Consider the following 15,433-nt stretch of genomic DNA (forward strand, 5'->3'; position numbering starts at 1 on the left):
GGCGCAGATATAGTCAACAACTTTGGAAGACCAAGATTCTGTCTCCCTCCAGAGCGAAAGGCAGGTTTATTTACTGCCCAGTATAATAAAGATAGTGTCTCCCTCCAAGGCAAAGTTCAGGCTAATTTACTGCCTGGTATAGAAGATTTAGGTTCCTTATGTTTGGGGTTCCTCCCCTATACTGCAGCCACTGGTGTGCATCCATCATCTAGTCCTGTTCATCTCTCCCCATGGGATAGCCGTTCAGGACACTGATATTCTGGCTGTTGGGATTGCTGTAGGTCTTTGTCTCTGAACCAGGAGTCTCATGTCTTCTGCTAGCATCTAAGAAACTGTGGCAGGCTAATTTGTTAACTTGGAGGTTAGGCAAAATCTGAAACCCTTCACAGTGCTTGACAGTTATTATGTGAAAGTTCTGAACTTGAACTGATAAGGCCACCCCCAAATGAATCCCTGTGACTCAAACAGCGACATGAGTTGACTGAAAGATTAGTTACCTGAGCCACTCACTGTGGAAGGTGGTTGGATATTCTGTTTGGTTTATATTGTTTAAGACCTATTGTTGGAACTAGAGATAGAATCGTTCCCCTATCCTTGCAGACTTTAAGGAGTAGAATGGATGTTGGGGTGATTAATTATCCACTCCACCTTTTCTGTATGTTCTGCTTTTGTAATTATGATTTTGAAAAAAAAAAAAAAAAAAACTTTAGGAAGAGCCAGAGAATTTTGCTAAATGTCTGCTTTATTCTGTACTTTCTCACCTATATTGTTTCCTCAGGTTTGTGCAATGGCGTCAGCTAAGCTAAACACCCTTCTTCAAACCAAAGTGATTGAAAATCAGGATGAAGCGTGTTACATTTTAGGGAAGCTGGAACATGTTCTAAGTCAGTCAATTAAGGAACAGACTGAAATCTATTCATTTCTGATTCCCCTGGTCCGTACCCTGGTTTCCAAAATCTATGAACTTCTCTTCATGAACTTGCACCTGCCTTCTTTACCTTTTACCAATGGTAGCTCTTCATTTTTTGAAGATTTTCAAGAATATTGCAGTTCAAATGAATGGCAAGTTTACATCGAAAAATATGTAAGTTTTAATCTATTTTGAGTGATATTTTTCTAAGTTGTCATTTTTCTAGAAGTCTCTGTTAAATTTTCTGTGTATATTTCTGTATATTTACAAGATCGTGCCTTACATGAAGCAGTATGAAACCCATACATTTTATGAGGGTCATGAGGACATGGCAGTTTATTGGAAGAATTGTTATGAAGCCTTAATGGTGAATATGCATAAGCGAGACCGGGAAGGAGGAGAAAGCAAGCTTAAGTTTCAGGTGAAAATTATTAAATGTTTTCCGTATCTAGTTTTTTATGTTGATTTCAAGCATTTAATATTCAGATAAGAGTAAACACGTCTGAACTCTGAAAACAAATGGTATTTCCTGTTGTTTGAAAATTATTTCAGAATTGAGGGTGGTGGGTAGCTCATTCGGTTAAGCATCTGCCTTCGGCTCTAGTCGTGACGGGTCAATTCCCACATCTGGCTCCCTGCTCAGCGAGGTGTCTGCTTCTCCCTTTGCCTCTCCCCCTGCTTGTGATCTCTCTCTCTCTGGAAAATAAATAAAATCTTCAAAATATTTTAGAAGTGAAAGAAAAAGATTAGTCAGTAACAACTAAAAAGTTAATGTTAAAATGTTCTATGCATAGTTAATATGTAAAAAGTCTGTTAAGCTGGTAGTACATATCTCTAAGGAGGCTGGGCATATATCAGTGCTTACAGAATATTTATAGCACTAAATACTTGCTTTAGAAAAGAAGGAAGACCTCAAATTAATAATTTAAGTTTCTATTTTAAACTAGAGAAAGAAAACTAATCTAAACTAGTTTCAAATAAGAAAATAACAAAAATAAGAGCAGAAATCAATGAAATTGAAAGCAGGAAAACAGTAGAGAAAATGAAAACTAAAATCTAGTTCTTTAGAATGTCAATAAAATTGGGGTGCCTGGGTGGCGCAGTTGGTTAAGCATCTGATTCTTGGTTTCAGCTCTGTTTGTGATCTCAGGGTTGTAAAGTTGAGCCCTGAGTGAGGCTCTGCTCTCAGTGTGTAGTCTTGGGACTCTTTCCCTTTCCCTCTGCTCCTCCCCTGCACTCACTCACACTCTGTCTCTCGAATAAATACTAAAATAAATACATAAATCTTTTGGAAAATGTCAATAAAATTAATAAACTTCTAGCCAGATTGACAAGGCAAAAAAAGAAAGTGGAAAATTATCATTACCAGGAATATTGGGGCATATCACCACTGACCCCTCATATACCAACATGATAATAAGAGACTGCCACCAAACAATCTGTTCACATAAATAAGATGACTTAAGTGGATCAATTTCTTGATACATGTAAATTTCTAAAACTAATTCCATAATAAATTGATGGCCTGGATAATCTTTTCTATTAAAGAAATTTAGTTTATACTTTAAAAACCTTCTGAGGTACCTGGGCATCTACCTTCAGCTCAGATCATGATCCCAGGGTCCTGGGATCGAGTCCCAAATTGGGCTTTCTGCTCAGCGGGGAGTTTGCCTCTCCCTCTGCTTGTGCTTTCTCTTTCTCTCTTTCTCTCTCCCTCTGTCTGTCTCTCTCTCTCTCCAATAAATAAATAAGTAAATAAGTAAATAAATACCTTCCAAAAAGGAAAATTCCAGGCCTAAGTGGATCCAGCAATATATAAAAAAAAAATAATACATTATACCAGGTGATTTATCCTGGGAATGCAAGATTGCTTCAGCATTTGATAATTAATCAATATAATGATAGTGGACCAAATTCACATTTGTTAAAATGAAACTAATGATCATATCCATAGATGTAGAGAAAGCATTTGACAAAATTCAACATCCATTTTATGTTCAAAGCTGTCAGCAAACTAGAAATAGAAAAGAATCTCTATAAAAATCCTACAGCCAGCTTCATATTTAAAGATGGAAAACTGGGTGCATCTGGGTGGTACAGTCAGTTAAGCATCTGACTCTTGGTTTTCACTCAGGTCATGATCTCAGGGTCGTAGGATCAAGCCCCAGGTCGACTCAGCACAGAGTCTGCTTGATTCTCTCTCCCTCTGACCCTCCTGCCCCTTGCACTCTTGCTTCCCCTCTCTCATTCTCTCTCTCAACTAAATAAATCTGTAGGGGGAAAAAGATGGAAAACTGAGTGCTTTTCTTATAAGAAGAGAACTAGGTGAGAACATCTACTCTCACCGGTCCTCTAGTCACTGTTCTACTGTAAGTCCTAGCAAATGCATTAAGAATAGAAACAGAGGGGCGCCTGGGTGGCTCAGTCTATGGTGACTCATGGTTTCCTCTGAGGTCGTGAGCTCAGGGGTCAATGGTATTGAGCCCCATGACAGCTCAGCACAGAGTCCGCTTGAGATTTTCCTGTCCCTCTCCTCCACCCCTCCCCCTGGGTGCACCATGCTTTCTCTCTCTCAAGTAAATATAAATTTTTTTAAAAGAATAGAAAAAGAAATAAAAGTCATTTACCTTGAGAAGGAAGAAATAAAACTACTTGCAGATATTACGATTATATAGATAATTTGAATGAATTTACCAAAAATCTCTTGTGATTAATGAGTTTAACAGCATTTCAGGACATAAGATCAATACACAAAATTTAATCATATTTCTGTATACTAACAACAAACTACTGGAAACTGAAATTTTGAAAAAGTACGGTCTACAATAGCTCTAAAAAGAATAAAATACTCATATCAATCTAACAAAATCTGTACAGGATCTAAAAACAAACATGATTTATTTGGTCATGATGACCAAATAAAAATACATTTATTCCATAAAATGATATAAAAAGAAACCTTTGTAATCCACCACTATTAACATTTTGGTATATATCCTTCCTGATTTTTATGTGTTTATGTGGTTAAACCAAAATGACAGTTTTATTTGTTTGTTTGCTACTCCTTTTCTTGAAATGTACTGTGAGGGCACCTGGGTGGCCTTCAGCCCAAGTCATGATCTCAGGGGTCCTGGGATTGATTCCTGCTTCCCCCTTCTTGCTTGGTGGGAAGCCTGCTGCTCCCCCTGCTTGTGCTTGCTCGTGCTCTTTTGGTCTCTATCTCTCTCTCTCTCTCTCTCTCACAAATAAAATCCTTTTTTTTTTTTTTAAACTGTTGCACTGTCCTCATAGTTCTGTCAATTTCTATTCCAGTCAATACTTTCTCTGCAACTTTACCCTTAGCTTTTCTAGGGAAACCTAACCTTAAAATATTCTTCTTGCTTAAACTTCACCCACCATGAAATGGATGTTTAATTATTATGAAGCTATCATGACTTCAGTTTTCTTAGCAAGGATCTGTGGTAAATATTTGATAATACCAAATCATTGATTTTCTAAAGGTCTAGTAACAATTATAGTAATAACAGCTACATTTCACTGAGAGCTCACTACTTTTCTGGCACTGTATTAAGCACTTTAAATCTTAATCTTTTTTGATGACAGTTATTGTCAGCTTCATCTTAGAGTTGAGGATACTGGGCCTCAGAGAATTAAGTAGCTAAGATTTGTACCCAGACCTAACTCCAGAGTTACTTTTTTTTTTTTAAGGTTTTATTTATTTGAGAGAAAGAGAGCATACACACACAAGCCTAGGGCAGGGACAGAGGGAAAGGGAGACTCAGACTCTTCATTGAGCCCAATGCAAGGCTGATCTCAGGACCCCAAGATCAAGATCATGACCTGAGCCAAAGCAGGCATTTAACCAGTTGAGCCCAAAGAGTTATATTCTTAACCACGCTCTGCTGTACTACCTCTCTAAAGATAAGTTCTAGGCAAACAGTGAATCATGGAACACTACAGCAAAAACTAATGATCTACTGTATGATGACTAACATTACATAATTTTAAAAATAATAAAAAGTAAATAAAAGATGTCTTTTAAATCCATGTCTTTAACTGTTTTCAGTGTAATTCAGTATTGATTTTTGAAACAAATTAATACTGTTAATTTAATTCCTGATAGATGAATATCAATGTGAGTCAGATAAGTCAGTCTTACCGCTTGTCTTTTTGAAAACTGTAAACCTCGGGGCGCCCGGGTGGCTCAGTCGGTTGGGTGTCTGCCTTCGGCTTGGGTCATGCATGGTCCCGGGATCCTGGGATCAAGCCCCATATCGGGCTCCCTGCTGAGCTCTCTGCTTCTCCCTCTCCTCCCCACTTGTGCTTTCCATTACTATCACTGTCACTCTCTCTCTCTCAAATAAATAAAATTTTTTAGAAAACTATAAAACTTGAATTTCAGGGCTTAACGTTATATCCTGATAGAACCTATTATTAGGGTCTATAGTATCCTGAAAACTGGACTAAGTGTGTGAATTCATTTGCTAATAACTAGGATGTTACTCATAGAGCAGCAGTCCAAATGATGAAATTTTTCATTGTGACAGATTTGCCCCTGTAGATTTCTTTTGTCTTTGGCATTTCTTTTCCGGTCCCCAGTATTAGTATGGATGTGGTTACTCTTCCTTCTGCTGTATTTTAAGCATGACTCTCATTCCATTGCCTTAAAAACCAAAGGATCCCAAAGGAAGATCATTTTATTTGACTGTATGACATTAATAATTCTGAGTTTCTGTAAAAAATCCTGTACTGAGGTACATTACACTTTTGAAGTTCTTCGCATGTTTAATTTTTTAAGTTTTACAAAATACAGATAAACTATAGTTAGAATCATATGTTTCATTAAAGAAAGTTATTCTAATGGAACAAAAATGTACTGTTGGTTACCACCTTCTTTCTGTTACTGCATGGTTTTTTTGGGTCAGGTTTTTAAAATTCTTTAAATAAATGATTCAATGCTATTATTTATTGCTGTTTCAGGAATTTTTTGTGGAACCATTTAATAGAAAAGCACGGCAAGAGAACTTGAGGTATAATAATACAGTTAAACAACTTAGCAGCCAACAGTTAATCACTCTGAGACGCTGGAAGGCAGTACATCTCTACCTCACATCTGAAAGGGGACCTTGGGCTAAAAGGTAGGAGGATATTATTTATCAAATAACCCTTTCTTCTTTAGAACTCCTGCCTAGAACTTTTTGAGCCACTGACCTCTCCAATCTGATTTTTAAAACATTCAATTTTTAAAAATTGTGTTTAATTAATGTGGTTTTCTTTTTGTGAATTACAGGTCTGGAATGTTTAGAGCTTTGTATATATGTTTTTCACATGGAGTTACTTCCCTGCCTTTTACCCTGTCATGTAGAATTTAAATCTTGAATCTGTCTTCCTAATACTGCCTCTTTGAGCTAGTTAGTGATGTTATGTGTTTCACTGTTTTACAATTTACTTGATTCTAAGTCATGTACGTTTTGCTGAATTACATATATATAAAAAAATAATGTAATATGTAATATATATGTATAATACACGCCTTTTATTGTGGTAAAATACACATAATACAAACTTTACCATTTTAGCCATTTAAAAATATCCAATTTAGTGACATTAAGTACATTCATAGTATGTAACTGTCTAGCTTCAGAACATTTTCATTACTGCAAAAAGAAACCCTGGACCTGTTAGGCAATCATTCTCTATTCTTTTACCCAGCTCCTGGCAACCACCAATCCATTTTCTTTCTCAATGAAATTGTGTATTCTTGATACTTTATATAAATAGAGTCATATAATATGTGGCCTTAATCCTTTCACTTAGCATTATGTTTTCATTGTATTGTAGCATGTATCAGTACTTCCTTTTTAATGGCCATATAATATTCCTTTGTGTGGATATTCCACATTTTGTCTCCTCATTCACCAAATGATAGACATTTGGGTTTTCCATATGGCTATTATAAATAGTACTGCTGTGAACATTTGTGAACAAGTGTTTGTGTCAGTATTTTTTTAATTTCTTATTTTTAAGATTTTATTTATTTGAGAGAAAAGAGATCATGAATGGGGTCTGGGGCAGAGGGAGAAGCAGGGTCCACCCTGAGCAGGGAGCCTGATACAGGGCCAGGACTCCAGGATCATGACCTGAGCTAAAGGCATTTGCTTAACCAACTGAGCCACCCAGGTACCCCTCAACATCTGTTTTTTAATTCCTTTAAGAAAGTATACACATACAAATAAAATTACTAGGTCATGAGATAATCCAGTGTCTAACTTACCGAGAAATTGTCAGTTGTCCACAGCATTATTTAACATTCCCATCAGCATTGTTTGCTGGTTCTAGTTTCTCCACAGCCTTACCAGTACTTGTAAAATTTTTCCAATTTTTTAAATTATGACTGTCCTTGTGGATGTCAAGTGGTATCATGTGATTTTTTATTTGTATTTCCTAATGACCAGTGACATTGAGTATCTTTTCATGCACTTGCTGGCCATTTGTATATCTTTCTGAAGAAATGTCTATTCAAGTTCTTTGCCCATTTTCAAATGAGATTGTTTGACATTTTATGGTTGAATTGTAAGAGTTCTTTTTCTCAATAATAGACCCTTACCAGATATGTGATTTGTAAATATGTAGGTTATCTTTTCACTTTCTTGATAGTTGCCTTTGGTATACGAATTTTTTTAAATTTCAAAGTCCAATTTATCTCTTTTTTTTTTCCTTTTGTTGTTTGTTTTTGATATATCTAAGAAACCATTCCCAAATCCAGGTAACAAGATTTGCTCCTGACTTTTCTTCTAAGGGTTTTAGCTCTTATATTTAGATCAATTATATTCTCGTTATTTGTAGTAAGATTATTTTACTTTGAATACTGTATTAGAATAAATTCATTGTATAGCTAATTAAGAACTTCCATTGAGCAGTTAAAGAGTAAAAGATACCAGGCTATAAGTGTGAAGATTTATGTTCAATTCTTATTTCTGATACCTGCAAACAACTTGGCATCTCAGGCAAATAATTTAGCCTGTCTTAGGTTCTTCATGTAAAAACTGCAGCTGTGCATATCCACACTGGTTTTCTTTCAGGGTTCTTTGGGTCAAACGAGATAATGAATGTGTTTTTCTAAAATGGTGCTAAACAAATGCAAAATTCCTGATACTTTCTAACTCTGTTTCAATCAACCAATCTTTGTAACTTCACGCTAAGTAATTTTACTTGTTTACTTATGAATATTCATAGGAAGCAAAGTCCAATTCACTGGAAACTAGCTAATGTAGAAAATTACTCCCGCATGAGACTTAAATTGGTGCCAAATTATAACTTCAAAACTCATGAAGACGCTAGTGCATTGAGAGATAATCTAGGTGAGTTCTGATGCTTGTTTAATTATTTGTTATCTTAGTGAGGGTATTGTGGGTTGGTATTGTTTTTGTTAATTGTTTCAGAATTGCTTACTCAGGAATGAAGTGTGCCATTTTGTTTTCAGAATGTTAAGATACTATTTACAAAGCTTTGTTGTACAGAAATTAGTTGATACTTAAAGGGTTGTAAAGGTTAAATTCTGTTACCTTTGGCCTAAATCTAAGATGAATTACTGTATGAATTAATTATAATTTTTCAAAGAAAAACATAATTATAATCCTAAAATGATACTGTAGTTTATGTGCAATGTACTGTCTCTTGTATCCATTGTGGTATATTGAGACAGTGTTTCTTTTCCCTTAGACTGCTTACCTTGATTGAGGCTACTGTTAGATATATTTAGAATTCTTAGCAATGCTTTTGATCTTTGTTTTATAACCTGTTCTTTTTAAACCTTTAGTATCTTAGATGGGCCAATGCCTTTTTCTAGAGAAAAGTACAAAAACACATAGCTTAGCAGTATTTCGAAACAAATTTCAAAGAGTCTCTACAACTCTTTAGGAAACCCCGCCTTTCTAACCATCTGAGTTCATATCTCCCTTTTTGAAGACAGGTCTGTGAAATACCCAAAATATTGACTCTCGAGTTATTGGCAGTCATATGTGTACTAAGTTGCTTTATCATAGCCACCTTGTGTTCAGTGACTAAGTTTTAGATGAAATTCAAGTACTAGTTTTTAAGTCTTTTTAAAGTTGCCTTAATATATTGGCCAATACAGTTAATGCCATAAATTAATCCAGTGTGCTATCTGTGATGCCTGGCATTTACAGTCTTATATCCTAAATAAATCAGATACAGTAACTCATTTCCTTTAATGCAAAATAATGGCCCAACCCTACCCATGAAAGAAACTCTAATAAGAGTATCTTATATATGATGTCGCTTGCATACAGCTTGTTCTCCCTGTACGGATCTTGAGACAATTATACTTTGTCTACTCCTTGAAATTTTACTACACTTAACACTCAGCAAATATCTTTGGTGAATGACTTGAATCTAGTAATTCTTTTTTTTTTTACCTCCTATGGCAAAGGTAATATGCATAGCTAATGATTATTGAAATCAAGTTAATGTATTCTTTAGTATACATATCAAAATATCATCTTAGTGTCTAGTAATTCTTAAAGAATAGTGTCCTCTATTGTTTTCTTCTTTTTTGTGTGAAGAAATCCCTCCCAGGAAATTTCCTGTTCCTCTTCCTCTCCTCACCCCTTTATACTGGTACACAGATACAATTTTATGCCCCTTATTCTTGGTTTTAAATAAATCTAGAAAAACTCATGTTCTTTCTTTTATTCATTTCTCAGTTTTTCTTCTTACCTAATTTTCAAATATACCCCAAGTATAATGGTGACAAAAAGATAGTTCAGAAGAAACAAAAATTCATAGTGTGATCAATCTCTAAAGCTCTTTAAAGTTTCCAAAGTATCCTTCAGAAGTAATTGTAAAATGTTCTACTTATTCCTTATTTTTGTCTGTAAGTATTTTCATTAGCTGCCAGAATTCATAGTATTTTAAAAATATTTTCTTATTTTGTTTTGTTTAACATAACCCAATACTGCTATGCAAGCATCCCATTGCAAATGTGCAGAACAGTTTTTACATTGTGGACTAAACTACAAAATTAACTTTTATCTGTAGCATTTTTGATGAGAAATTCATTGTGAATTAAACAAGTGATTTGTAAAGTATCTTTTGAAACACAACCACCTACAAATTATGGAATTTAAATAGTTAGTGGGACACCTGGGTGAGTAGCTTAGTGGGTTAAGCCTCTGCCTTTGGCTCAGGTCATGGTCTCAGGGTCCTGGGATCAAGTCCCACTTCGGGCTCTCTGCTCAGCAGGGCCTGCTTCCTCCTCTCTCTCTGCCTACTTGTGATCTCTCTCTCTGTCAAATAAATAAAATATTTTTTAAAAAATATTTGGTTTTAGAGGAAAAAAATGGTTTTGTTTGTTTTTGTTGTTTGGTTTGGGTTTTAGAGCAATTTTTTTGCCCTTACTTCCTTAGAAATACTCTTCCCTGAGTATTTGCAACAACTTATTTTTAGTCCTTTCTATTATCTCTGAACTTAGGTAGTAATCCTCCTGTATAAATATTTATATTTTTTTAGTGCTGGTGCTTAACCTCCTACTTTTTTTATTTCTTTGTTTTTTTACCAATTTTTAGTCTTCTTTTCTTGGTCCCCTTTTAAATGATCGTGTTCCCTGGTCCATACCATTTCGCCTTTTACTTACGCTTTCTGTGAAGTGGTGATTTCGTGACCTTACCAGTGTATATGAAATGATGCTTTCTCACCTGTATTTCTAATTCTTACCGCCTTTTGAACTTTAGACCAAGGTTTCCAATTGTGTGTCTGCCTGTTGAGATACCTCTTCCACAGACACCTCCATATAAAAGTTCTGAAACTGAATTCGTTATCTTGCTCACTTGTCTACCCCTCAACCCTAGACTCTGCTTTTCTTGTATCTTGGTTGTAGTTTTATTTTCTCCATCTATTACTTTCTCAGAATCATTAATATTAACCATGAATCTATCCTTATCCCTCCTAATCCCCTACACGTAATAGGTATAATGTCCTGTTAATTCTCCCTTACACATCTTTTGAATGTTTCTTCTTATTCTCATTCCCTTTGCTGTTGCCATGGCTTAGCTTAGTGCTACCTTTTCCTAAAATTAACAATAGTTTCCCAGCTGGCCTCTTTGCCTGACATGTTTTCCATCCTCATTTTATTCACCAATCTTTCTTTAAAAAAAAAAAAATTATTTGAGAGGCAGAGAGCACAAGCAAAGGGGAGGAGTAGGCTCCCCAGTGAACAGGGAGCTTGCCCTGGGCTCCAACCCAGGACCCTGGGATCATGACCTGAGCCAAAGGCAGAGGCTTTAACCCACTGAGCCACCCAGGTGCCCCTCATTCACCAATCTTATCAAATTTTGAACTTACACCCTTAATGGAGTAATGTCATTCATCTACATAAAGTCTGTTTTCTATTTGTGTTGGATTATCTAGATTCCTTATTTTCAGTTTTATTGCATATTCTCATGTGCTTTGTTTAATTAAGTGTTTAACAATAAATTTTGGCATACAAAATAAATTAGGCTACATGAAGAAACATGTTCAGTAAAAATAGTAAATTGTCCTAGGAAAAGTGTGAGCCAGTACCTCCCTAGGTATAAACAAAGGTGTGATCAAAGCAGATTTACATAGATGTAAAATGTACAAAATGCATTTGTACATTATGTTGACTCATTTTTTATGTCTGAACAATGATACCATTTGAAAAACTAAGGGAGGATTTGTCATCTTTATAATGTTTTGTTACTTAGGGTTTTTTTGTTTTGTTTTGTTTTCTTCTTTTTCATTAGGGAGGGGTGGAAGGGCAGAGGAACAGAGAGAATCTTCACAAGGCTTCACTAGTATGAATTATTTTTATTTCCCACAACTGAAATATCTTTATTCAAAGTTACATACATAAATTTTTCCCAGTCCTACCTATAAGTTATGCAGTTATTTTTATTACTATTCTTATGTTACTCAGGTAATTGAGAAGTGGCTGTATAATAGTGATAGCTGCTGTTTATCTTATACTTACTGTGATGTGATGTGTCCCCATTTCACAGTTAAGAAAACAGATTCAGAGGAGTCACCTGGTTAATAAGTGGTAGAACAGAATCTGGATTTAAGTTTACCACTTCACAGCCTTCATTCATCCCATTATTCTAGCCCTGCCTTCTTATAAAATGTATAGTTTATAAAATGTATTGCATTTATTGCATATATTTGTATCCAGAATTACTTATTAAATTTCATGTGCACCAGGGAAAAAAAACAACTTTAGCTCTTGGGTTATGTATTCTCTTCCAATTAAAGATAATTTGTCATCTTCTTTCTTAATGTTTCCTTAGTACAAATACAAAGTAAGAATAGTTCTATTAAGTTAATACAGTGAGAATAATTCTTTCTATGACATATTGGCATACTTTAGAACTAAAGAGATACTTGGCCCATGTTGAAATATAAATAATACAATCATTAAAATAGATAACATATTTTTAAAACATTTATTCCTTTTATTATACATGTAATAGTTTTTAAGATCACAAATAATCATGTATAAAAACTTTTCTGTAGTAAACTGAGGTTTTTTCCCTCAGATTTATTTAAGAGAGGGGTGCCTAGGTGGCTCAGTCATTGGGCAGCTGTCTTCGGCTAGGGTCGTGATCCCAGGGTCCTGGGATCAAGCCCTGCATCAGGCTCCCTGCTTGGCAGGAAGCCTGCTTCTCCCTTTCCCACTCCCCTTGCTTGTGTTCCCTCTCTCGCTGTGTCTCTGTCAAAAAAATAAATAAAATCTTAAAAAAAAAAAAAAGGTTTATTTGAGAGAGAGCTCATGAGTGCAGGGGCGGGGGCAGAGGTGTGAGGAGCAGAGGCAGAGAGAGAGAATCCCAAGTATACTCACCTCTGGGCACAGAGCCCCACACAGTGCTCGATCCCACAACCCCACCTGAGCCTAAACCAAGAGCTGACGCAAAACCAACTGAGTAACCCAGGGACCCTGTACATTGCTTTTTTATCTTAGAAAATGTTAAGTCCTTTTTAGTTTTTTTCCAGTTTTATTAAGATATAATTGACATACAGTACTGTGTAAGTTATAGAGCTTAATGACTTGAGATATGCACATATTGCAAAATGATCAGGGCAGTGTACAGTTAACATCCATCACATCATTACAAAAGTTTTTTTCCTTATGATGAGACCTTTTAGGATCTCTCGTAGCAACTTTCAGCTATGCCATATAGCATTGTTAACTGGTCCTCATGCCCATTATATGCCCAATACTTTATTATCTTACAACTGGAAGTTTATACCTTTTCACTCCTTCACCCAATTCCCTTGCCCTTCTCCTTTACTTAAAATACACATTATTATTATTATTATGTAATTAATAGTAAGGAATTATAGAAGGACTGTAATAAGATTTTTTTTTACTGGTTTAATGGATATTTTGTATTTATTTAAACAGGTATCCAACACTCACAGCCTTCCAGTGACTCATTGCTTTTGGAAGTAGTGAAACAAGTAAAAGTTAGCAATATGGAGGAGGATAAATTAGACCTTCCTGAAGACGACTTAACAGCCAGAGCAAATATGTATGTATAAGGATTTGAAAGAATTAAAAATTATTTTGTTCTGAAAAATGGGCCTATAAAATTGTGGAAGGTATTTGCTTATAATCCTAAGTACATTGACCCTGAATAATAAAAGTTTGAACTGCATGGGTCCACATATATACAATTTTTTTTCAGTAAATACAGTATAGTACTATAAATGTATTTTCTGAATAATTTACTTAAAAACATTTTCTTTTCTCTAGCTTGCTTTATTATAAGAATACAATATGTATTATTGACTGTGTATATTATTGGTAAGGGTTCTGGTCAACAGTAGGCAATCAATAGTTAAATTTTTAGGGAGTCAGATTTATTCATGGATTTTTGACTACACAGGGTTCAGTGCCACTAACCCCTGCATTATTCAAGGGTCAACTGTATTTCCAGCATCGATCTGTTACTGCTATGTCAGCTGTTAAGTGTCTATCAGTATTAACAGAAAATATATTAATTTCCTTAACTCTCCTTTGTGTTATTATTGTCATCAATATAGGCTTTCATATGTTTTAACCCCAATAATAGTTTATTTTTTACTATATTTTTAAATTTAAATTCAATTAATTAACATATAGCATATTATTAGTTTCGAGGTAGAGTTCAGTGATCTGTCAGTCTTATATGATATACAGTGCTCATTCCATCACATGCTCTCCTTAATGGCCCATCACCTAGTCGCACCATCCCCCCCTTCGCCTCCCCTCCACAACCCTCCGTTTGTTTCCTATAATTAAGAGTCTTACAGTTTGTCTCCCTCTCTGATTGTCTTCTTTTATTTTTCCCTCCCTTCCCCCATGATCCTCTGTTTAGTTTCTTAAATTCCACATATGAGTGAGATCATACGTTGTCTTTCTCTGATTTACTTACTTCACCTAGCATAATACCTTCTAGTTCTATCCACATCGTCACAAATAGCAAGATTCCATTTCTTGATGGCTGAGTAGTATTCCATTCTCTCTCTATACACATCTTCTTTATCCACTCATCAGTTGTTGGACATTTGGGTTCTTATTAGTTTGGCTATTGAAGACATTGCTGCTATAAACATGGGGTGCAGGTGCCCCTTCAGGTCACTATATTTATATCATTGGGTAAAAGTGCAGTTGCTGGGTTGTAGGGTAGCTCCATTTTCAGCTTTTTGAGGAACCTCCATACAGTTTTCCGGAGTGACTACACCAGCTTGCATTCCCACGAAGTGTCAGAGGGTTTCCTTTTCTCCACATCCCTGCCAACATCCATTGTTTCCTGACTTGTTAATTTTAGCCATTCTGACTGGTGTGAGGTGGTATCTCATTGTGTGGTTTTTGTTTTTTTTTTTGAGATTTTATTTATTTGACAGACAGAGATCACAAGTAGGCAGAGAGAGAGGAGGAAGCAGGCTCCCCACTGAGCAGAGAGCCTGATGCGGGGCTCCATCTGAGGACCCTGGGATCATGACCTGAGCCGAAAGCAGAGGCGCACACTGAGCCACCCAGGCGCCCCTCTCATTGTGGTTTTGATTTGTATTTCCCTGATGCCAAGTGATGTGGAGCATTTTTTCGTGGATCTGTTGGCCTTTTGTATGTCTTCTTTGGAGAAATATCTGTTCGAGTCTTCTGCCCATTTCTTGATTTGATTAGTTCTTTGGGTGTTGAGTTTGGTAAGTTCTTTACAGATTTTTGATAGTAGCCCTGTATCTGATAAAGACATTTATCTGATAAGACATTTGCAAATATCTTCTCCCATTCTGTTGGTTGTCTTCGGATTTTGTTTCCTTTGCTGGGCAAAAGTTTTTTATCTTGATGAAATCCCAATTTTCATTTTTGCCTTTATTCCCCTTCCCTTTGGAGACCTGTCTAGGTCACAGAGGTAGCTGCCTGTGTTTTCCTCTAGGATTCTCATGGATTCCTGTCTTACATTACTTCTTTCTTCCATTTTGAATTTATTTCTGTTTATTGTG

The 15,433-nt window shown here is 35.7% G+C and overlaps 1 protein-coding gene across 8 annotated transcripts in view; it reads left to right on the plus strand.

Annotated features, from left to right (window-relative positions):
• NBEAL1 (neurobeachin like 1) overlaps window positions 1–15,433 on the plus strand; it is a 197,893-nt gene that overhangs the window by 119,126 nt on the left and 63,334 nt on the right. For all 8 annotated transcript variants that reach the window (XM_004764194.3, XM_045078587.1, XM_045078588.1 and 5 more), the window contains 5 exons: window positions 779–1,084; window positions 1,182–1,331; window positions 5,891–6,048; window positions 8,147–8,271; window positions 13,350–13,476. In XM_004764194.3, the coding sequence (XP_004764251.1) occupies window positions 779–1,084; window positions 1,182–1,331; window positions 5,891–6,048; window positions 8,147–8,271; window positions 13,350–13,476 (866 nt within the window). The remainder of the gene's footprint in view (window positions 1–778; window positions 1,085–1,181; window positions 1,332–5,890; window positions 6,049–8,146; window positions 8,272–13,349; window positions 13,477–15,433) is intronic.

Source organism: Mustela putorius, unplaced genomic scaffold, assembly GCF_011764305.1.
Source record: "Mustela putorius furo isolate JIRA1106 unplaced genomic scaffold, ASM1176430v1.1 tig00000275_pilon_pilon_pilon, whole genome shotgun sequence".
NCBI lineage: Eukaryota > Metazoa > Chordata > Mammalia > Carnivora > Mustelidae > Mustela > Mustela putorius.